The following is a 24,213-nucleotide window of genomic DNA, read 5'->3' as shown; positions in this document are numbered from 1 at the left end:
TTAGGGACCTCCAGTGCTTTTACAAGCAGCCCCACAAATTTACTTCATGCGAATGGTTTCAAGGTACAATCGGTGATGTGCAGCTGATGGCAGCAACAGGCGAGGCCGGGGATATTACGATCATGTTGGCTGACAAAGGAAATCTGTCATGGGACCGTGACGATTTTTATTTTGCTGAAGGACAAGATAGCGGAGGACTCCTGGCAGGCAAACGAGGCAGAAAATATATTTGGTTTATAGTAAAAAGATTCAGTTTATTTGGTTATGCCACAAGATGATTGATGTTTCACGAGAAACAAAACATTTTGTGGGGCCCTTGATGGCCTGATGGTTCAGGTATGTAACACATAACATCCACAGTTGGATCCTTAGCTGGCTGAGCTTTTGTTGCCCTCACTCTTCTCACATTTGCCGCCTCCACTGCAGCTATCGATAAGACGTAAAAGAAAAAGGTATATTTACAGGGCAAACTCCACAGGGTACTACTAATAACTGTGGCTTCAATGTGCTCCATCTCGACAATGAAACATTATGCGCTCTGAAGCTTTATAAGTAACTTTAAAAATGTGTTGTTTTTTTTTAAACTCAGGTGATTTTTTTTATTTTTAGTCTTCTCACAAATTTCTTTTCATATGTCAACAAAGTCATGAGACTGTTTACAACTCATTCAGCTCATCGACTGAGCAGCAAAATGACCAAAATATTGTGCTTAACGATCTTTTTCAGGCTCTAATTCTGCCACCTTGCACCACATTTTGGAAATGCAAATAATCCCCATCTAAAAAGCAAAGGCGAGGGTGAGATTATAAGATTTTGCAAAGTAAAGTCTTTCAGTTCAAGCTTGAAACACCATGGCAGAAGTTCAAATATAATACAAACAAAAAACCAGCATAAATATTCTTGGTTAAAAGCTTTTATTGGTTACAATAACTCATGGCAACATATCAGTATCACCAAGCCACTGTACAAATACAAAAAAAAAAAGAAAAAAAAAAAGTCTGGTGTGAAAAAGACTATAAAAATTATTCCATAACAAGTGATTATAATTTCACACAATAGCACTGTAAGAGAATTATCATGGCACCAAGTCCCCGGTCTTTACTGGCTTAAAACATAAGACAATAAATAAAAGAAATTTAAAGTGTAAAAGGATGTCAGAACAGTAGGTTGACGAGTCAAATGGCAGTGCAGTGATGGTGGTCATGTGGTGCAACCTACTTTAGTGGTGGGAAGTCACAGAATGTTTTATATTCCTCATATTCAGATTAAACAGGGGAGGGGAATCGAGCACTATAAATACTGGCTGAACTTGTGCAGCAGTGACATTAACATATCTGCTCATACAGGCTCAACACAAGCCAAAACGGCTGAAGCATTCACGTGTCAAACATGCGTGGAGTGCCACTGAAAGAATGAAAAACAAGTCAAATTCAGGCTCTGGTACTTGGCACCTTAAAGACTTCCTATGTGGACATTTTGTAATATCTGGCAAGCCTATTATCAGTTGAATAGATGGGGGAATGATCTGGAAAAATGTGATAAAACAACAATGATACAAAGTTCAATGACATCAAGCACCTTTCTTTATTTGAGTTTACTGAACTACTTGCATGAGTGAACAGGCACAGGCACATGGAAGTGTTTCTTTTCCAGGTTCCAGCTTCTGAAACTGCTGGACGTTTGCCTGCTGAATATCACTGCCTAATGTGGACGACCCCCCCTTTTCTCAGCTGTTAAGGGCCATGGTGGTTTGTGATAATCATCATTTCATTTTCCACAGCTGCAGCTGGAAAATGTTCTGATAATACAAAACTCGACATATAATACAAGGCTTCCTCTAACCGTTAATGTTAAAAATTAGTTCTGTGACTATCGCGTGTGGCTGTGAGGGTGCTGTAGCAGTTTATATGATTCAACCTTGAAAGCGGATTAAAGAAAAAAAAAAAAAAAAAAAAAAGTACCTGACACCATCTAGATGTAAGATGCTTTTGTTCCGTTTCTGGATGTGCAATATGGACAGTTTCCCGATCCTCACTGTAATGTGACAGCAGAAAACACCATCTGTACTGTTTGTTCATGTGTCTGCCGGCAAGATCAAGCAAAACCCACAAAGCCAAATATCGTGAAACCTGATGGAGGTGCAGCGGCGGCACATATCACCCTCATTACGACTCTTAAAGACATGTGCTGGCTTTGGTAGAGACTGCACTCTCTGAGCGTCCTCAGGGAATTATTCAAAGCAGAAATATGTCCAGGTACAGCTGATCAGATCCACGATCTGAGACACAAATGATCAGAAATTTTGCCCCCCGATGTAACTGAACAATACAAATAGCATCTTACTCTCACAAATGTTTAAATCCAAATGCAATCCAGTTTGACGTTGAAGTGCTTTTGTTTGATATGTCTTGTTCTGCAGGTCCGTATCGGACGCAACAACAATAGCAACGAGTCGTATACTGGGCATTCTTAATGGTACTACAGAGTTCTGCATCTATGCTTTTTATTACCCTGATATTTAGGAGGAAGCCGTTCCCCCAGCTTCTGCTTTCACAGGAAACATGCAAATACGCAGAAGCAAACGGCGCCGCTCTACCTGCTTCACATGACATTCAAAGGCGAACGTTATCTGGAACAACAAAGAACGCGCAGAAAATATCATCACTGCAACAGGTCCACCTACATTTTGATGGTCAGCAGGGTGTTATGCCACACCCAGCCCAGTTGCTGGGCAACCACTACAAACACGCTGTTGATTAAACACAAGAGAGATAATATTGGGAGTCGTTTTCCAACTCGGACCCGTCGGAAAGCAAACAATGATGGTCTGATCCTTCAGTTTCATCATCTGTATGTGAGAACACATGAACATCTGGTGTCCGCTGGCTGAAATGGAAACTTGAGTCTAATGAGCCCTATCAGCGAAATGACAGCTGGACACACAAACACACACAAAAAAACCAACAACTCACCGTCAGACAAAAGCAGCTGACTCGTTTGATCAGGCAACAAACCGGGTTTAAAAATGAGACACTGATGTGACCATCCGATGAAAATGGACAAGATTGGCACTTTAGTTACATGAGAAACTCTTTTTTTTCTTTTTCTTTTTTTTTACACCGACTCAATTTTCAGTTCACAGGTCAGGGGTCTGTGGATAACATTGGCACAAATAAAGTCGGAACACTTAAAATGTAAAAGTTATCCACTAACGTCCACAAATGACCCCCCCCCTCCCCATCCTACCATGCACACAGTCACACACACACAGACCTCAACACCGATATGCAAGACGTATCCCGTCGCACACGCCTCAGATATAGTCTCAGGCTAAAAACTATTACTGTCAAACATTCTCTCAGGATGTTTTTGTTAATGGAAAACAGAGAGGAAGCAGATAAAACATTAAATAAGGTTCACTAGAAACACGGTAAGCCAAAGATTTGGGTTCATTGACAGATGATTGAACCCTGTTAGGTACAGACTTCATGGTAATAGAAAGCAGAATTATATTTAAAAAAAAAAGAGAAAAAAAAGTGATGCTTTAAGAAGCAGTGTGGAGCTGCATGTGGTCGTGGTTGTTTTCTGCAAGCACGTGGGTTTTCTTTTTTCTTTTAGTGTTCACTCGTATCAGAATGTGCTTCTATCCAGAAAACAACAATAAAAAAAAAACCAAAAAAACAGTAGCACTCTCTTATTAATCAGTGTGTAAAAAGAGGAATCACTAGATGAAAACATTACTGTAGTCGATACAAACATTACCCTCTTATCATAAATGGTATAATAAGGCAGAATGGAGACGATGCCGCATCTCACGGGCGCAGAAACCTTCCTCTATCCAGCCCACGTGGCTCAAACGTTTAGGTTTAGAGAGACGGGCACCTGAGACGGCCAATGAATAGGTCCAACTCACACATCATGAGGGTGTGTGTGTGTTTTTTTTAAGTCCTTTTGGGAGCCAAAATAATGTTGAGAGACTTGATGTGAAAATACTTGAAAATCAGAAATACCACTTCTGTGGGTAAATAAGTCATATGTGCGCAATGGTTTACATTTCTACTAGTTTGTGAGTGCATTTCTACCTCTCTGCTAAGTGTACATTTCTGTCTATTGAGTGAACCCTTCTTCACTAGAAATATTAACAGTTTATAACATGTTTTTGGTGAGAAAAAAAAATGCTGAAAGTGTTCAATCTAAAACAAAAACCTTGTTTGTTTACTTCCATTCTTTTTTTTTTTTAATAAACAGTCTTGTGGTGGCAGTGGTGTGATTTAGGAGTGTCTAACAGTTCAGTTTTCATGCAGTCACTTAATTCACACCTTGCTGATGACAAAAAGGACTCTGATCCTTCATGTAGGAAAAGGGGGGAAAAAAAACAAATAAAATGCCAATGCGAGCTCTAAAAGACATCTTTTTTCTGTCTTCATCTTTTCTCAGGTCCACAGAAGCTGCAGACAGATTCCTTTATGGTCCTGACAGGATGTCCTGACGCGCCTCTACAGTTGCAGTATCGCAGGGAAAGAAAAGCCTCCGCTTCAGTTTGAATCGTCCTTCTCTGTGCAGTTTCACGGTAGGGCAACAACAGATGCTTTGCTCAACTTTTGACAAATATGCATCCTCTGCAGACTCGGGGTGGGGATGTAATGACCTCTGTTTGCCAGTCATATCACTCTGCAGCTGATTTGCATGAAATGGATGTTGTCTTCTGATATTCAGCCACTTTATGCGTTCAAACCACAGTCCATTTTAGTAGAGGCCAAGAGAGGGCCTCTGATAGTAGATTTTGTTTTTTCTACTTTGGAGTTAAAGCTCGATCCAGGACAAGAAAAAAAAAAAACAAAAAAAAAAAACTTAAAATACCTCCCGTTGGATGCGAGGCTCCTTCTCATATCACAGTCACAGTTTCCTTCCAAAACAAATACACGTGGTCGAGGATGTTAGGGGGCCATATTGTTGAGAAAGAGAAAGAAATCATTCACATGATGCTACATTAAGAAGCACAGGATGATGGATTTATACCCTCTGCCTAATATTAAGACGCACAAAACAAATGAAGCAAGTGAGTTTAGGTCCTGTACACACGAACGTGGGTATTTTGATCACTGAGGATTTTTCTGTAGCGTTTGCACCTATTGTCCACATGTGGAGGCTTTTTTTGGGGACTGAAACAGAACATTTCAGGGGAAAAAAATACGCCTTCCAGGGTGAAGACCTTCACTGACTGATCGTCACGTTAATGTGTGGAATGAAAATGCCTGTTCTTTTTGGCTTGCAACGTCAGAGTTTGTGCTGCCATCTCCTTGGCTTAATATCACAAATATGGATGCTTTGACCTTTGTTTTCATGCCAAAATAAGGACAGTGCTAACCTTACTAAAAGGACTTTTTACATGTTCGCACATTAATATACAGTTAAAAGCCGATTACTTTACGGAACGGAGGTGTTGGGACACCTTTTGGAGTATGCTGCTACATAAGACGACAATCCAATAATGAAAGCTCGGTGCCAACATCCCCGGTCTTGGACCAGAATGAGTTGAGTTGGTGAGGCAGCTTTGAGAACAAGGTGGCGTGTGTTGCTAAAGAATGGCAAGTGAATTACGCTGAGCCGCTCCACCCGTACACTGAAATGCAGGAAACTGCTATGGCATAACCGTCAAAGAAAAAGTTGCACGCTCACTGCATGTCTGTGTGGTTTCTGATGGAGGTTTTTTTTTTTTTTGTAAACATTGCTGTGTGGATGCGATTTTCTTCTTTTAATGGGAAGTGAGGGGGAAATCCAGTTTTAAAAAGAAATAAAATAAAATACTCGCATTCATGTGTACATAACCTTAGTTCGGCCGAATTATGTTTCTGAGTTACATGCTGCATGTTTTGTAATCGAGTGAGTAAAGCTGGGGTAAAAATCAGCGAGCACAATCATTTCTAAATCAACCTTTTTACATAAATTCACCCGTCTCGATTCAGGTCCATTTAAGATTCGTTCCTCAATCTCACTCCAACTGAAGAAAAAAAAAAAAATTGTTTCTGGTTTTATGTCGCGATGCGTATTTTCATGTATAATAAAAACATAAAATTATAAAAAGCAAAAAAAAAAATCTCAAGGAAGGGAAATAAACTACAAAAATATATACATACACATTATATATGCATATATGATGCATATATACACACATAATGCTATACATATATACTGTCTTTATATATACATTTACATCGATGCTCATGTTGTTTTTCATGGCAACAAATGACTTTATTGCCCCCTAAAAGGAATTGGGTATGGGCGAAATCCTCTACTTCTTATCCTTCGGGTTTCCTAACTTTTATATGCTTACTTTGTTTTGATAGGACGACTCTACTCTGTAATCAATATGTGAAAGCTGGGTGAAAAAACCTTTTAGGCAGAGAGAGTTTGTACAGGTGGGGAAGTCACCAGCAGTGAGGAGAGCTGGGGGGAGTAAAAAGGGTTTTGGCTGACACTACGTGCACCCCTCAGGTCCAGCCCAGCAGATGAGATGGGATATGTAGAGTGGGGTTGTGAGACTGAGGTGGTGGGCAGTGATTGAGTACATCAAGCGAAAAGTCTGTTTAATTCCAGATCCGAAGGAAACTGTCCCAGGAGCCGGTGGCCACAGCCATGCCGTCCTCCGTTACTCCTAAGCAGCTCACTCTGTTGTCATGGCCTGCTAGCACACCTGGAGGTGGAAGGAAATAAGGCAGAGTCAAAGGTTGTCAAAAATCTACACCCCAAAAGCCAAAATCGGGGACTAATTAAAACAGCTGGACAGCTCAACTGGCTGAGCGAGCACTCTTTAACAGAGGCTGAGGCTTCTTGACACAACCAGCCAGGGTTCAAGTACCAGCTTGAGGCCTTTTTCTGACCACTTTCCTGACAAGCTACTTAAAAAACAAACAAAAAAAACTTCCCATCACTCAATCCTGGATTTTTCATGATATTTGCAGCTTTTGGTGCCATTAATGAACAAAATTCAGCAAAATAGGATTCAGAAAATTCCCTCATTCTGGTATTTCATGAACCTCATAATCAAATCTTATATTGATTATTTTCTCAAACAAAACTCGAGCAAACTGACCAAATATTCCATTTAGACACATCAAATTAATGCCGTTTTTTTTGTCTTACTGAAATTTTTTTATTTTGCTAAAAACAAACAAGACAGTTTTAAGTTTACTGTTAAGTTATGGTGCATCTCATTCATCAACCAAATAAAACCTCAACCTCACATACCTGCGCGTTCTCCTTTCAGAGTGTCCCAGACATTGCAGTTAAAGTCGTCGTAGCCAGCTAGGAGAAGGCGGCCGCTCTTAGAGAAGGCCACGGAAGTGATTCCGCAGATGATGTTGTCGTGGCTGTACATCATCAGCTCCTGGTCAGCGCGCAGGTCAAACAGCCTGCAGGTGGCGTCATCTGAGCCCGTACCAAACGCATTCCCGTTGGGGAAGAACTGCAAGAGAAAAAGGTTTTAGTCAAACAAGAAAAAAAATTAAAGAAAAGGAAGGTGTTGCTAGTTAATAGGCGAGTGAAGTAAAGGGCTACGCTTGTGTTTATAATACTATTTCAAGATGCCCCCCCTCTCCAAAACCTGAAAGACCTGGTACTCAAAATAAGGACATAAAGTAAAAAAAGCTGAAACCGAACCAATGAAAACCCAGCACAAATATCCTTCTTTGTATAAAAACCATCATCATCATTTTACATTTCGTTATAAATCACACCATCATCCTCTTGACTTGGGTCTGAAGTTTTACTACTCACGCAGACGGCGTTGATGTCGGACACATGGCCAGTGAAAGATTGCCTGCACATGCCATCACGAATGTCCCACAGCTTGGAGGTGGCGTCACAGGCTCCTGACACAAAGGTCTTGTAATCCGGGCTGAGAGACAAGCTCATCACGTCTCCTGTGTGGCCGCTGAAGCTTGTGGTCTGCTGGCCCGTCTCTATGTCCCACAATGCACTGCATGAAAGAGACAGGGTTGTCAAAATGGTCCCCGAGTTCTACAAGTGTACAAAACAGGCTGTTTGTAATTCTTTTAAGATCCCCATGATAGTTTAAAAAAAAAAAAAACAATCAGACAGAAATGTCCAATATTCATTGAGTATTGCAACTCCAGTGGAATTACTGAGGAGAAGCATGTCTCTGTCTAACTGCAGGAGTGTAAAAGGACTGACGCTGAATATAAACACAAACATTTTATATAAAACCAAAGAGCTTCTTTAATTTGCCATTTGGGGCTGAAACTACAGTATCAATGGAATATTTCCATCATGAAGAGAACTACATTATTGTAACAAAGGTGGCTGCTCACCAGGTGGTGTCTCCGGAGCTGGTTAGTATCTGGTTGTCATCCAAAAAGCGACAGCAGGACAAATAACCTGGAGATAAGCAGAGGATCCATATCAGATAAGGACAGAACTGCTCTTCATACTCTGGCCTGGGGCAACATTCCAAAAGTCTTTAACCACCCATATTGTGGCCTAGCATGCCTGAAGCTTCACTGCTGCTGTGATCAATGTGAGATTTTTTCTTCTAACAGGGGAAGGCACACTTGAAGTAGGGGGAAAAAAAATAAATAAATGAAGAATGATAGAGAAAATGTACTCTTCAGGCAGGGTGTTCCGCCAAAAACTAAATCCAAAGGAAACCAACAGCTTTTGCAGCTTCCCTTGATCTAAAGATAAAGGACGCACACTCATCTGAAATCTTTGAGAGTACACTCAGGCAAATTAGACACGATGGAAAGTTGTTATTGAACGAAAAAGAAGCAAATTATATTGGAGTACATTAAAAATTGAGTCCATTTTGTTTGCATTATATCTTGGCCGGTCCCATGCCTACCTGTGTGTCCGGGGAGCTCTCGTGTGACACGCACGTTGCCTTCTCGGGTCTTCAGATTGTATATGGAGCAGATGTTGTCCAGACCTCCGCAGGCCACATAGTTCCCAGAGGGGGCGTAAGCGCACGTCATCACCCAGGAAGAGCGCAATGGGATGGCATGCATCTGATTAGGACAAGAATCAGATTTGTTTCTTTATTACAGAGAAGAGGACTTAATCTGAAGCTTTGGGCAAACTTAACCCATGAAATCAAATTCAACGTTTGCATCTCATCTATGATCTGTATTGCAAAAACTGGGATTTTTTTTTACCAGTATGTGGCCCAGCCAAAACCATCAAAAAAAGTTATAAGCATCTGCTGCTGCAGATGATCTATGCCAATAACTAACACGGTGATGTAATAATCTCATGCCAAAGAGGATGTAAAGACAGAAGAAGTTAATAATCAGTGCTACAGATCATTCCAGGACAGTCTGGTGGTATTTCCTTGTAATATGGATGCCTAAACACTGGTAGGGACAGTATCTTGGTGGCTCAACCAACCCGATTTAGATTGAAACATTTGTGAATAAATAATAGCCAAAAGAGGAACTGTAGCTTATCAATGGCCACACTTTGTTTTAAATCAATAAATTTGTGTTATTATCGCAACTTTTCCCCACTCGAAAATGTTCAGCACTACCTGAGGATTAAGAGAGCCAGTCCTAAAAGAAATACTTTACTGTATGCATTCTTAAGTAAAACCCGAACAGTGCAGCATAGGTTGGATTTCCATGCATCATCAGTCATATCACAACAACAATGATCTCACCTTATTTGTTGTGTAGCTGTCCCAGATGATCAGCTTTCCATCTTGCGAGGCACTGACAAGTAACCTAGAATCAAGTAAAGCAGAACTGCATGACACTTGGCTCATAAGTTGAAAACTCTTAAAATCTGAGCTACATGCACCTGATTTATTAAAAGCAATGAGACACAGCCACCTTACAAACTACTGTGCTATACTGTCAGCCTGTCATTACAAGGTGCCCGGTTAAAAAGAAAAGAAAAAAAGCATTCAATGTGAGCTTCCTACTCCTTTCTCCCAGTTCTCATTTCCCCTCACTTTCCTCCCTTCACCCTTGCCGTGGACATTTCCACATCCAGAAAAGCTACTTTTAATGTCCCACCCCGATGTAAGATTCATCACCCCAGTTATGTAAAAGTCCCAATGTGGGAGGTTGAAGCCTGACATGTTGGGAAAGCGCTAGAAAGAAGCTAAGCTGGGATCACGAGAAAAGAAAGGCAGAACGACGGATGGGGACACAGAGTGAGGGTTGTAGATGGCGCAGATGCAGAAACAGCTGGAACCCCTCCCTCCCAAACACTCCTGACGGGGTGTTTCCGTCTCTCCAGGGACAGGAAGTGGTTTGATGCTGCTGCACTACAATGAAGAGGAGAGCCATCGTGCTAAATGTCAGTGGATGTATACAAAACAAACACTGGCCTCCTGCAGGGTCACCTAGAGGGTGCTGGGCACACCCATGCACATTTACACCCACAACCGAGAGAGTAATAAGGATTGAAAATCAGCTACCAGCGCAAGACTCAAGAGGAGGTTTTAGTGGTTTAAACTCTTATTAAATTCTTATAACAAAAAAAAAAAAAAAAAAAAAGAGAAAATTGTCCTTGCAAAAGCATAATTTACTTCCAATAGATCGAGATCAGTGCACTTGCATGCAAACTTAGGGTGAAGTACAATCTTAACTGCTAATTCTTCATGCGGTCTCGTTGCTCACAACTGCAGCAAACAGTTAAAAAAGCAGTCTGTAAGATCACATTTGATGACATTTTTAATGTGGAAAACCTTGTTTAATGGACTTGCATCAACTACAACAGTTGTCAAAATTTGAGATCTTAAAAACTGCATCTTTAAGGAAATAAGCTGGTGTGGCCGTCTGTCTCCGTGTCGGGCAAATATCACTACTGTGCTCATAAGTGGGGAGAAATAACAGCACTAGTGCTCAGATGCAGAGTGATAGCAGTAGTGACAGTCATTTGGGGTGATATTAGTCATATTAGTAGGAGAGTAGTAGTAGTAGAAGAAGTAGTGCAGATAGTAGTTTAGCCCCACACCTGGGACTGCCGTCACTGACCCAGTGCATTGCATTGGGAGAGAGATGGATAGAGAGAAGATAAAGAGTGACACACATATTACACACAGAAAACGAAAGGCTTCAGTACCAGTGATGAAAGATATAAAGATGCCGATACGCTGCTGTAAATCAACTTTAGCTGAACTTCATTCAGGAGTGTCAAGAGAACCTGTCTAAGACAGACATTAACACAGCATGTGATTATCCTGTTAAATCTCTAGGCCATTAGACCGCAGTAGGATTTTATTACCCATCCTTGGCATACATACACATGCTCTAACAAACAGACCAGAACCCAAAGTATGCCAGTGGCACATGGAATGAACGTCTTTGTTCTTTTTAAAATGAAGATTGGCTAAAGGGAGTTTGAGGACTGAAAAGAAAAAAGACAAAACAAGAAAGACTTGAAATAGAATCAAATAAAGGACTCCATGTATGGAAATTTCAAGCTTCTGCTTCTTCGAGGCTTTGCAACGTTGTGAAAAAGCGAGAAAAGCAGAATGTTTCAAGAGCAAGTTTTCTGCTGCTTTTGGCCTTTTTACAAATGTTTCTAAAAAAGAAAAAAAAAAAAGACCACAAACAAATCAGAGAAAGAAAATAACATCCACAACACAAAAATACATCTGACAGAAAAAGAAAAACCAATTCCTTTTAGATACGGCTCATAAGTTTATGATTGTGTTGTCCGTGTGATAACACAAACTACCTGGAATCACTCCCCCAGTGCATTGCATAGATCTTGGCCAGGTGGCCCCTGAGAGTGCGTCGCGTCCGCATCTGTATCCGGCCCACTGAATCCAGACCAGCTGTGATCTGCCAAAACACAGGAAGAGGCGTCAGCGGCTACACTCATCACAAATGGACACAAGCTGAGGCTGCGAAACAGGCAATTATTATCAAATTAAAAGACCATGTATGATAATGACCATGTATGATAATGAAGCCTATACATATAGTCTGTGGAATATCTATATGGATGTAGTAACAACACATTTGTATATACAGAGAGCTGAAGTCTATTTCAAAACCTGTTAAGACCAGAGTACAAGCTACAGAACTGCGCCAAGGGAATTTTTGGCTTTTCAAAAGTTTAAATGTATTTTGGCAAAAACTATGACATAAATATACATTTCAATATTCTTCAGGTTTACAGAATAGTCTCTCTTACCTGTGACAGAGTGGAGTCACTGCAAGCTTTCCTGGCATCCTGCAACAAAACAGAAACCTTAACAAATATTGTTGTCAGGGACTAACTTTAGTCTATTCCCTCATTGCATCATTGCTCAATTACGGCATTTACACACAAAGACAGACGGGATCAATTGAAGAAAGTAGTGCATTTAAAAGTATTTACATTTCCCATTATATAGGACCAATCAAAAGAAAAAAATATTCTCTGTGGTCATAATAAAAACATCTTCACATCAATTTTCAGAATCCAATTCCTGCAGAAAGTTAGAGGAAGCAGTCAAGTTATACACATATGTTTAAAAACACACATACAACTACATAAATAAACAAGAGCACAAAAATAAATGCATTTAAAAAACAAAAAACAATCAAAGAAAAAAACAAAAACAAAAAAAAAAAAACATACCCGGATCTGATTGCGTAGTTGTTCGGCTTCCTGCCGCAACTGCTCCAGCTCACTCATTGTCCCTCTGAGATGTGTTCAGATCACACTGCTCCAAACGTTGGTTGGGCCAGGAAAAACACACGTGCCTTCACGCACGCACGCACGCACGCACACACACACACACACACTTTACTAGCGGACACCTGCAAGACACAGATAGAAAGGCTATTAAGTTCAACGGCCAGACAGATAGATAAGGATGGGGACGCTTCCATCAGACAAACATGGGTATCCTGTTTGGGAAAGGATGCCACACAGGCCACACAGACCCATCAGGGGAATGGTGAGACTGGGTGGTGGCTTGGAGGGTGGTCTGGCTCTTCAAACACCCTCGGTGTGGTTCAAAAGGCCATCTGAACTAGGCCCTGACCTTTCCTCATTCAATCAGCCTTTTGTGTTGTTGCCCTGCGCTGTTGGCTCGGCCCACATCCTTGTGTGCGTGTGCCGAATTAGTCTCTGCCATGTACTGTAGGCAGATCTGGATAGTTTATTAGACAATAAGTCTCAATGAAAGAGAAAACATATGTGCATATGTTTATAGGGAAGTGTGTACATCATGTGAGCATACATGTCTGAATTTAAGCCTGTCAGAATAAGCATTTGTTTTCAAATGAATGTGTGAGTGTGTGTATGCACGTGCCAGTTACCACTTCCTTTACCTTGGGGAGCCTGTATGTGGGTCACAGAGCACTTAGACACTCCTCAGAAATGTTTGGACCGCCCCCCACCCCTCCCCTCCTGATTTTCCACAGTGTTTTACAGTCTGCAGTCCAGAAGTCCAACCCTCTGAGATTAAATTTTCAGTTCCATTTTCTATAATTCAACAATTAGACAGCGTTCAGCCTGTCCTCTCCACGGGGAAACATTTAAATGCAAAGAAAAAGCTTTCATGCTTTATTATGAGTTTTTTGCATTTGAAAAAAATGCAAGAGATTGATGTGATGTTTATGTTGCTCCAATTTCCTTTCTAAATATATTTATCTGGATAGAGAGCTTCTTTAAATACTGAGGTCAGTTAGTTTAAGCCATGGTTCTGCTACTGCACTGACACTAGTGAGGATGCAATGGACTGGTCATTGCGGACTCATTTGTCTCCTCTAAGGGGGTCTTTGACAGTAACGAGGCATTGCAATGCTTTCAGCTGCCCAGGAGTGACGTCACAATCTCCTCTACATGTAGCTGACACAACCCGCTTGAACAGAGGCTCCAAGCGTCAGCGTGCCTGTGATGTGCAACTGCTCTATGACATGGATCTATAATGCCGTATGCCTTTGAATTCTGCCACGTCGCACAGGGTGACGAGCAAACTACAAAACACTCAATATGACCCTCAACACTCAAATGTTTTCAGTCCACGTCATGTGCCATGAAAGACAACAGAACACCAGAGAGACAAAGTAAGTGATAATTGGTGGTGGATAATTCTGAAAAGAAATCAATTCATAACCAAAAAAAAAAAAAAAAAAAAAAAAAAAAAAAGATACATTGAGGGTAGCTCAATCAGTTTGCAGAAATCTGAAAAGTCTGATTTAGGTAAGCCATGTCATGGATTTGTGCAAGAGCCACAAGAACAGACTTGCTCAGATTTTGAAATGAAATATCAAAAAAACAGAACTGTTGAGTCAACCACTGGCAGACAAAAGAATTTGTTAGAAATACAAATGGTCACTAGAAGAGTGCCAGTTGTATTTTACCTTAAATTATTTTTTTTTTTATCATTTTAAACCTCATTGTGTGCATTTGCATCGTTTCTCTAGTTGTGTGCCTTGAGTCATGCAACCAGCCAACAAAGACCCAGCGCACTGCACAGGATTGGGGCGACAAAGGAAGAGCTGTGTGCTGGAACGGTCCATTGTATAGCATGTGGCTGCCAGCTACAGTAGATAGGGATGCTTGGCACGGCCACAGTTGAGTCTTTGCAACAGGCCACAGGAGGCTACAGTTGCTAATGCTCTGCTGCTGACAACATCCAACCATTTCAGCCTGGTGCTGCCAGCAGCCAACACAAGACCACTGTACCTGAACTGCCACAAAGACCACCCCCATCAAACTGTGGATGCTCAAGGCATACGGAGATCCACAGGCAGAAATCAGCACCGTTAGCATCTTCATCTTTTATAAAGCAAGGTGTGCGCTACACATTTATAATGCTGAGTCCTATTACACTTTTATCTAACAATAAAAGTATATACTTGTCAGATAAAATTATAATCAGTAGTTACATCCTAGAGTATCAATTTGTTTGAGAAGAATAGTATTTAGAAATTATTTTTTGTTTGAAATCAAGTCAATATTTCATTGGCTGCAGTTGCACAATTTTTCTAATTCAGTTTTAATCAAGGCTGACTTGTGCATTTCTCATGAGTGAAGCATGCAGACTTTCATTTTTATGTTTTATCCCGCTTACAATCAGGAATGTAGAAAGAAGGAAGCACATAGAAATCTCCAACTTCTTCCCGGTATGCTTCAATATGTTTGCATAGTTACAAATTACCAATAAACATTTCTGAAATGAGATGCAATCGATGTTCTTGCCAATTTATCATTCGTTCATGTTCAATCACAGCTTTTACAACAACACTGCAAGCACTCCAGAGGACTAGCTTCACATGTAACACAAACTTAGTTCATACTAATGAATGAGCAGGTAAGAACTTCCTCTAAGACACTTACTTTACGAATCCATGTACATCTGCCTCGAGTGCTCTGGTTCAAAGGCCAAAAGAAGAAGAAATGACCAAGAAGCTAAGGAGTTAGCCTACCACTTTCAGCAACCAGGTCTGGAAAAATTCTTGCACATCTGCCTGCAGTGAGCACTTAATAGTTATTTCTATAGTAAAATGTTCCCAGTTACCATAAAGAAAATCAAAATATAGAAGCTTAATACAAGTAGTCACAAATCAAGGGGACGTTTATTAAAGTTTTAAATAGTAAATCAGCTGTTTCAGCATGTTTTCCTCCCTCATAATATATTTACATGAGTGGAAATTTCCCATCCGTTGTCAAACGGAGCGAGGCAGCGAATTTGTTTGTCTCCTTTGTCTTCAGCCAGTGTCAGATTCCACATATCTCCTCATCAGCTGTTACGTTTTTAAGATAAACTCTATAAAAATATGCCAAATATGCCCATGATTCATTAGGTAAGTTTGCTAAACAACATTATAAAACGTATATCCTACCTCTTGTCTTATTTCAGTGGCCCTACAAACTGAGCAGGAAACTCGCCACAGATTGGCGATTGTGAAAATTGTGAAACTAAACACAGCAAGGAAACTCCACCAGGTGTGAACTTGTCCAGGTGACCCAGTGACTATTCCAAACATCTAGAGAATGAAGGAAATACTTGTCAGAATTCCAGTAAGGGAATAGGCCACATGTCTTCCTTCTGCTCAGCTGACAAATTCCTATCATGCTCTTAATGTATAGATAATTACAACACAAAAATAAGAAACGGAGGATTGAGCACTTGACTTCATATTAACCACCGTTTGGACCTTTAGGTTGATTTTGCCCGTCATTACTGCAATGACTGTTTGACCCACTTGAGTCACATGTTTCACCCCACCTATACCACACTGTTACAGAAGTACACTCATCTTAGTTGGGATTTTAGTGCAACCACACAAGTTCTAGTGTGGTAGAGCTGAAGCCTAATCACAGAAAACGAACAGTTTCAGGATATCATACACAAGGGCTGGGTATCACAGTGGAAATCATTTTCATGATATTGACGGCACACACACACACACACACACACACACACACACACACACACACACACACACACACAGAGCAACGACAGTTGTTCCTAGTATTTCGTCCACCATATCTAGTTGGTGAGGTAGGCTGAGGCACCTCTGTGTAGGATACATAATTCAACAGCTCCAGTAAACTACATGCAGCAACACGAATGTGAATCAACACCTGAAACAGTTTCAACAATAATGACTGATAAACTTTGCAGAGCCAAGTGTTCCGCTGTGCCTCAAAAACTTTAAAGAGTGTTTATGCAAAAACGATGATGTAATTTAGTTGGTTTTCGGTTCATATATCTTAAGAATCATTGATCTCAATGAGAAACCCATTTGTAAGATTGTCCCATAATGAGCATATTATGACGATACACCTAGGATAAAAGTCAAACGTAGATACGGTTCATTTATTACAGTATGGCCAAAGCCCAGGGCACACTGACATAATAGGATTATGTCCAATATTCTAACATCGACTCTGGAATAGGAATATTGTGAAATATATTCACTTGAATCCAATCGGAGTCTTGGACAGAGCCCTGATGATTTTCACTGTCTATTAGTCTTGTTTTTAAAAACTGTTTAACTATGAATAGTTTAGTTCAAATAACCCACAACATTTTATTGTACGAGTGACACTCAGTGATACTCAAGAGCAACAATCCAGGACCCAAATATATTTATTTCAAGAGAAAAGCAGAAAATCCTCAGTTCAGAGAGGCTCACACTAATCAGAAATTTACATTTTATCCCAACGGGGCGTTTTACTTCTCTATAATTAAACAGTTAAACAGCGATTGTTAATATTTTCTTTTCTAAAATGAGCTGACTGATTCAGCTTCTAAAATCTGTCCAATTGATTTGTATCACTTTTTGCAGATAATCTAGAAGAACGAAGCAGGTTATGCCTTTGCCCATTATTCCAGCGTTATATCTGGCTTTAATTGCATGCGTTTAAGCCTTATATTAAGCCTAAGACATTTTATGGGGTACAACAAAACTACTAACACCTGTGGATCAGTATTAACCAGCAGAATGATGGCCTAATCACTGTACCTACACACTGACTGTCGATCACACACAGGAAACCATCAGTTACACCATATTGAGAGACTGTAGGAAATCAAAGTGTTGATCTTCATGAAAAGATGACTTGAAGTACGTTTCTGATGCAAGCTACAAATTGCAGGATCGCGCGCCTCGTCACGCTACCAGTTGATGCTCGGTTGAGGGCGGACTGTCATGTATATTTAATACAAAAGAAGAAGAAAAAAAGCTATGCAGGATTAGGGTTTTGCAACCAGAAAAATATCGAGTTTGGTTTCATAAATAGAAAAACGCGAGAGTAAACCTCAACTAGTAACAGGTTTTGTGCCCGTAGTTCCGCCCGAGTCATTTGACAGCCTGTTAAAGGCCCCGTTTGGATAGCTGTGGATTTTAAGCAGTGGAGAGCTTTGCTTAAGAGTAAAAACGGCATTGAAGCATAAGTAGCCAAGGAACAGTTGTTTCAACATCCAAACCGCTGCTGCCAGACAGTTTCAGGCTCCCGGATATTTTCGCATCTCATCCACAGAGTAAAACAAAAATAAACCCGACATGAGCAAAGCAGGAAATAGCCTTACAGCCACAAAAATACCAAGATAAACTGTACGTCCTTACCTGAAACAGGCTTTTTTGGCTCAGTCTGTCCTTCCAATCCGAGTCACGCCGATCCGTTTTCACACGACAACCATATTATCAGCTGTAAGAAAGATTGAAGCAGATGCCGAGAATTTTTTAAGACAATTTAACAAGCTTAAATGGCCAGAGGAGAGGACTACTCGGGTCGGATTTGACTAAAATTTTCACCAAGCAAGCTAATCACCACACCCATGAAAGTGGGAACATGGCAACAGCCTACCCTGAGGGGTGCGCGGTAGCGGACGGATGTATGTTTTCATTTTCTAGCAAATACAGTAACTTGTAATGTATAAATAATTGAACACACATTTTTATTTTTACGTCAATACTTCAAATCAATCGATAACAATAGTTTAATTTGCATGCTTAACATGCCTACGAAATGTTTGAAACTGATAGTCTGCCCTACGAGCGAAATGGTACCGTCTGTCAACCCCTCTACAAAAATGAACCGAATTGGATACAGGAAACAAATATTAGACCTGTAAAGCTTGTTATAGTAGTGTAAAGACCTAGCAACAGTGATGAAGCTAGAGCTCACCTGAGATTTTTATAGGCAAACATTTCCTTTATATACCAGAGGTGAAAAATTAATCCAGAGGAGCCTTGAAACTCCACTATCAGAAGCCATATATTCTCCATTTATAACTTGTTAACATCCGATACAACAAGTTAGATGTATCCTTATATGTATTTTATATTTAAAAAAAAAAACACATCAAAAGATCAAACTGTGCACAAGCAGGTGCATAATGTCATAAAAAGATAACTTTGAAGATTTCTACTGTAATTTTATGCAGAAATGTAGCCGTCATGATGGAGGATGGTGGAGATGCAGATACCATTCTTGGCACAGCGAAAGTGTCACGATTATCTGGCCAACTCATCAATTTGGAAAATAAGTTATAATCCTTTTTAATAAGCTTAAAAAGAATTATAACCATCACAAAACTGTAAATTTAGTCAGTGTATTGCTTTTATCAAACATGTGTGTAAGTCTACCAGCAAAACATGGCTAAATCAAATATATCTGCATCAAGCCGCTCAAACTTTCTTTTTATTTTATTTGGTTTCTGTCATTAAAAAAAAAAACATTTTGGATTTTGGATCAAAAATCTTTAAACGCCCTCAATGGCTGAAGGAACTTGTAACAGAAATGTGTAACACTTTATAGATAAAAAATGATTGATTGATTGAATGAATGATTGTTGAAATAATCAATAAAAGTCACAATGTACCAAGAGACAGGGGATATGTTTGTTATATTAGCTCAATATTAGAAGGTAACTCAATAACAAAGCCTAAAAATAGAAAATAAAACAGAGGACTAATCAGTTAGCCTTCGAAGTAAACATCTAAAACATCAGAATTCAAATGTCAAGGCTTATATTGTCCCAGAAGACACCTGTGCCATGTCTCACCCAGCACACCGTGGTTAGCCTGCAGTGGGCTCATTGAAAAGGATCTCTCTCCATTAGGACAGGATGAATTTTTAATGGGGCCAATGAAAGGCAGCAGTGGGATAGGCTTTTCCATATCTCTGCACGAGCCAGAATCAATGGAGGGAGGATGAAAGTTTCCCAGCCCTTGGTTTCCTTTCGGAGAGGCATGGGGTCAGATTAAGTCTAATTGAATTCACTGACACAGCAGTAGTTTAGGTGTGTCAGACCAATTTCCCTCAAAACAGATTATGAGGATTAGAATTAACACGATAGCAGAGAGAGACAGTATGTTGTGGTTGGTTTGTCGTCAGTGCAGCTGGGGTTTTGTTTTTCTTTCATTTCCAATGATCATCGGTGCAAACTGGAAACTGGGTAATGTTAAGTGACAATACATTGTAAATACAGAATGTTCATTCATTCATAAAATGTTGCTTTGGGAATTGAGAAAACTCTTATTCTAGTGTTATACAGTTCACTGGAATGGCTAAAGAAGAACTGGAAAACACAAATGCCACATCATGAAAAATCAAAATGTAATTTCAATTTTTTATTTCTTTTTTGTTATCTTTAGTTTTTACTCAGAATAGCGCAGAATAAGCAGTTTTTTTTTGCCATAATTTGTTTTAAAGGCAACGCAATGCTCGGTTACTTTTAGCCTTTTTGCAGGTTATTCCTGAGGTTGCTCAGAAAAATGTTCTACTAATTACACAACAGTCACTCAGCTGCTACAACGAATCTTGTTAGTTTTGAGGATAGCTAAACTTTGTGTTAGTGTTAGTGTTTTTAGCCTTTTGAGCAAGAGAGTCATTCTACTATTAGAGGAAAAAAAAAAACACTAAGAAGGTGTCAGGTCTTGTGCTCTCTGAACAAATTCATTAGCCAGCTGAGAATCACAGTCAGCGTGTCCAAAAGCACATCCTTGGCCAATCAGGTCCCTCGGTCCATTGCCTGGCAACCAAGAGGGAAGGGAGGTAGAAAATTGACACTGTAAAAATAGCACATCAATAGCCTGGTGTCTGAAAAAAAAAAGAAAGTCACACATGTTGGTGAGGCTATAAATAGCATCCTGGAGCCTGAAACAGGTATCGTGTACAGTAACACAACGTATTGTCGCCTGCGTGAGAGACAATTTTGCATCAATGCAAATTGAGAATTGGTAGTGCATAAGTAGCAGAGCTCAATGAACAATAACAGTCATGCAAATGAATTACATAATTTGAATGTGAGGGTGGTTCAGTAAAAACATCTCGTGCTGACCAATCCATTTGTTTCTCACCAGAATCCCCCCAAAGTTATAAACAGGTTGCTTATGGTTTATTTATCCTACTGCTTGTAAGCTGATGTTTTTGCATAAATGCAAAAGAAAAAAAAAAAAGCAAATAACATGTCCATGGACAAGTTTGCAAGCCAAATGGGGATTTAGGGTTTAATGGTTTCCAAGAATAACCCACACAGTGCTTTCAATATTATCTAATAAACACATGTTGTCCTCTTGTCTTAACATATTAACACTACAGTGCCAAAAATGGGAAGCACACATGTGTTTTTTGTGTTACAGATGACTAGAGCGAACGGTGGTAAAAAATAAAGCTATCATGTCCAATTCAGTTTCAAAAGACGCTTGAAGATGGTGATCAAATCAAGTGAAGATACTGGGACATCAATCTGAAGCAGCTTCTAGAGGCGCATTTTTATCTGCAAGCTCCCATTTCTTGTCCACATGCGGCAACACACTCTTACAACCTCCATATCATACTTACACTGTATTAGAGGCAATTAAAAGGTGTAGCAACAGTAAAACCTTAAAAGGCTTTATCGGGGCCGTCTTATCCACCAGACATCTCCCGGGGAGGCTGGCCGTTGCCAAGGTAACCCTCACAAATGGCAACTGACGTCAAGAAGGTGGAAGAAATACCAGGGAGAGCCAGAGCTGCTATGCATAATGGATTATTGAAAAAAGGGTCCTCTTGAAGTGCGCAAAGTGACTTAAAATATGCGTGCCTTGCTGAGCTCCCTACCAGTTTCCCCCCTCCCCGTCTCTGTGACGAGGAAAATAGATTTCAATTTCAGGATTTTAATTGTTGACTGGAACAGCTGGGCTGATCTTTGTGAAATTATCCATCTTGAGTCAGACAATCACATATATATATATATATGTATATATATATATATATATATATATATATATGTATATATATATATATATATATATATATATATGTATATATATATATATATATGTCAAGATGACTCAAGATTATTGTGTGTCCGAAAAAGAAATATATTTGTATATATTTCTTTCTTATTTTTTATAGCAAAATATTTGAAAAAAACACAGATCTTTGGTTTAATCTTAAGCATTCACACAGCCATTTTTTTAAAATGGCAAACACCAAAAAAATAAATAAAAAGAGAGCAAAAGAAAGAAAAAAGTCAATTGCAAAAGATCTTGAAATTCCTGTTTCAACGGTTCAAAAACGTCATTAGGTTTAAAAGTCATAAAGTTGTTAAGAGGTTTTGCAGGATGTAGCGCTAAGATGAAACTTAATGAAAGCATCACAAATAAAGAGGTTTATGTTGACCTTGAACAATCATTCCAGATTGTTCTAGGTCCGAAAAGGACAACACTTTTGAAAGATAGGCAGAAAAAGGATTAAACTAATGCAAAATGCCCACTGTTTTTGGAATGATGTTCTGTGAACACAGGAAACCACAACATAGCTCTTTTGGCATGCAGTTCATGAGTTTGTTGATGGGCGATGGCACGAAGACCATACATGTAAAAAAAAAAAAACACCTGCATTACATGTTCACACTGTGATGCTACTTTGCTGCCGATGGTACTCGAAGTGTTGAAAATAATGAAGTGATTAAATCATAAGATTAGCAAGGAATTTAGAAAATCAGCAAATCAGGTTTCCTGTGAAGGCGTTGGGTATTTCAGCAGTATAACAACCTGAAACAAATATATGATAGCGGAAAGGATCAATTTAAAAGAGGAGTGACCTACAGTAGCTCACTGAGTTGAGTGCATGCCTGATGTAACCAAAAATCTTTGCCACAGCAGCATCGGTTCAACTAAGATTTGGACAGATGTAAATCATGAAACTGTTCAGCGATAGCTCCTCAGCTAAATCTATTTGAAACCTGAGCTGAAATCTGCCATCTATATTTTCTAAACTTTCCTCTTATTGAAAATGGCGATAAATGGGTGCATTTTGTGTTCCCCTTTTTATCACCATATGAAAGCCTGTTGCTGATGTTCAAAAGTTTTTTCTACATCTTGGCAGAACTGCTCAGTTGCTATTTATTTCTGAGGATCTTCATTGTGTTTAAAGGTCTGTGTGCCAATAATTTGGACCAGCGCTGCAACTGCAAGCGGTTTACTCTGCCCCCGTGCTGAGTTCTTGTCTAATCTCGGTGCTATTGTTGGTCCATGAGAGACTATCACAGCGGCAGCTTGGTGAAGAGCCCTCATCATTTCTGCGATAATGCAGCAGGACATAGAGTTTGTTTCGACTACAGCTGCTGCCCAACATGACAAGAGTGAGACAGAAGCATGAACATGCTACAAAGAAGTTTTAAGTAGATGGTGCGACACCTGCTCATAATTATTATTATGATAACTGTTGGAGTAACACTTTTGACATAGATACTTTCATGCTAACATGTGTTGAAGTAACATTGTAAAATTGGAGGCAGTGTTTTGTGTTCCTGTGGAAAAAAAAAAATCTGTACTGCAAACCTTTACAAAACGTCAGTTTAACGTCTGAATGAAGGCGTCAGTGAAGTGGAGCTTTTGTTTCAGGGAGAAGCTGCAGAGGAAATGTGCAAAGTGAAGAAGTGAGATTGTTTCAGTTTAGGGGAATCCCAGACACTTCTGTAAACCAGGGGTACCAGTGAGCGGCAAAAAAGCATGAACCAACATGCTCCGAGTTTCTTAAGAAGTGAATCGCACAAGCTATGTCTAGGGAGGGGGAAAATTAAAGGAAGTGAGGAAAAACCCTGGTGTGCTAATGCCACCCTTTTCAAATGCCTCCCATCACAGCTGCACCACTATGATACCAGATGATTATTAATTTATTACCATGAGCCCGTAATTATTTTACTTGACATTTTGGTGCACCACAGGTTGTGAACGTGAGATAAGACCATGGTATTACCTCCCAGCTGCCTGAAAACCAAATACAACCCTTTACAGATGAGTTTGACAGTAAGCTCACCTAAAATGCCACAGTTACCAGCGTTTCCTCTGTTAGTCCTGCAGTTGCTGTTAAACTGTTTTAGGATCTACGAATCTCTGTTTTAATGGAAGTTTCACTTTCAAGTACAGACCTCATAACCAGAAACAATATTCTCCCGATTTGTCTAAATGTATTTTTTCCAAACAGGAGGAATGTTATTTTGGATGCTTTTATCTAAATATAATGCGTTAGTCTGGCTGTTGTGATGCTGTAGCAGAACCTGACAGATGAATGACACCAGATGAATACTACCGTGCTGATAAAAGAAAAATCCCAAAACAACCCAAATATATTTAGAAAAACAATTAAAGCTTTTCTACCTTCTTCCAGCGCAGAGGAGTTGCAGGGGAAGTGGGCGTTTTCTGCATACGTCCTAAATGGCATGGATTATGAGTCGCACACAGCGCTGTGGTTTCACTTCTTCCTTTCAGCAGTGAGTGTAGATGCTGCTAGGAGAAGCAGTAA

General features: G+C 39.8%; 1 protein-coding gene across 2 annotated transcripts; it reads right to left on the bottom strand.

Annotated features, from left to right (window-relative positions):
* Positions 1-897: 897 nt before the first annotated feature.
* LOC142400508 (guanine nucleotide-binding protein subunit beta-4) lies at positions 898-24,213 on the bottom strand. Of its 2 annotated transcripts, none has more exons than XM_075485434.1 (11): positions 24,069-24,213; positions 18,042-20,452; positions 12,592-12,773; positions 12,163-12,201; positions 11,701-11,807; positions 9,671-9,734; positions 8,861-9,023; positions 8,331-8,397; positions 7,777-7,978; positions 7,249-7,465; positions 898-6,694 (listed from the first exon to the last, which is right to left on the bottom strand). In XM_075485434.1, the coding sequence occupies exons 3-11, from the start codon at positions 12,646-12,648 to the stop codon at positions 6,588-6,590; spliced, it is 1,023 nt and encodes a 340-aa protein (XP_075341549.1). In that variant the 5' UTR covers positions 12,649-12,773; positions 18,042-20,452; positions 24,069-24,213; the 3' UTR covers positions 898-6,587. The 2 variants fall into 2 exon arrangements, with proteins under 2 accessions (XP_075341549.1, XP_075341550.1); XM_075485435.1 differs by having other exon boundaries at positions 18,042-18,123.

The sequence above is a fragment of the Odontesthes bonariensis genome, chromosome 15 (genome assembly GCF_027942865.1).
Source record: "Odontesthes bonariensis isolate fOdoBon6 chromosome 15, fOdoBon6.hap1, whole genome shotgun sequence".
NCBI lineage: Eukaryota > Metazoa > Chordata > Actinopteri > Atheriniformes > Atherinopsidae > Odontesthes > Odontesthes bonariensis.
Note: the sequence above shows the minus strand (reverse complement) of the source record. Positions and strands in the feature narration are given on the sequence as shown.

Coding starts and splice junctions, on each gene's coding strand:
- LOC142400508 (XM_075485434.1), bottom strand. CDS start 12,648: ATGAGTGAGCTGGAGCAGTTGCGGCAGGAAGCCGAACAACTACGCAAT. Junction 12,202..12,591: donor AACTACGCAATCAGATCCGG/GTATGTTTTTTT, acceptor GTTTTGTTGCAG/GATGCCAGGAAAGCTTGCAG. Junction 11,808..12,162: donor GTGACTCCACTCTGTCACAG/GTAAGAGAGACT, acceptor GTGTTTTGGCAG/ATCACAGCTGGTCTGGATTC.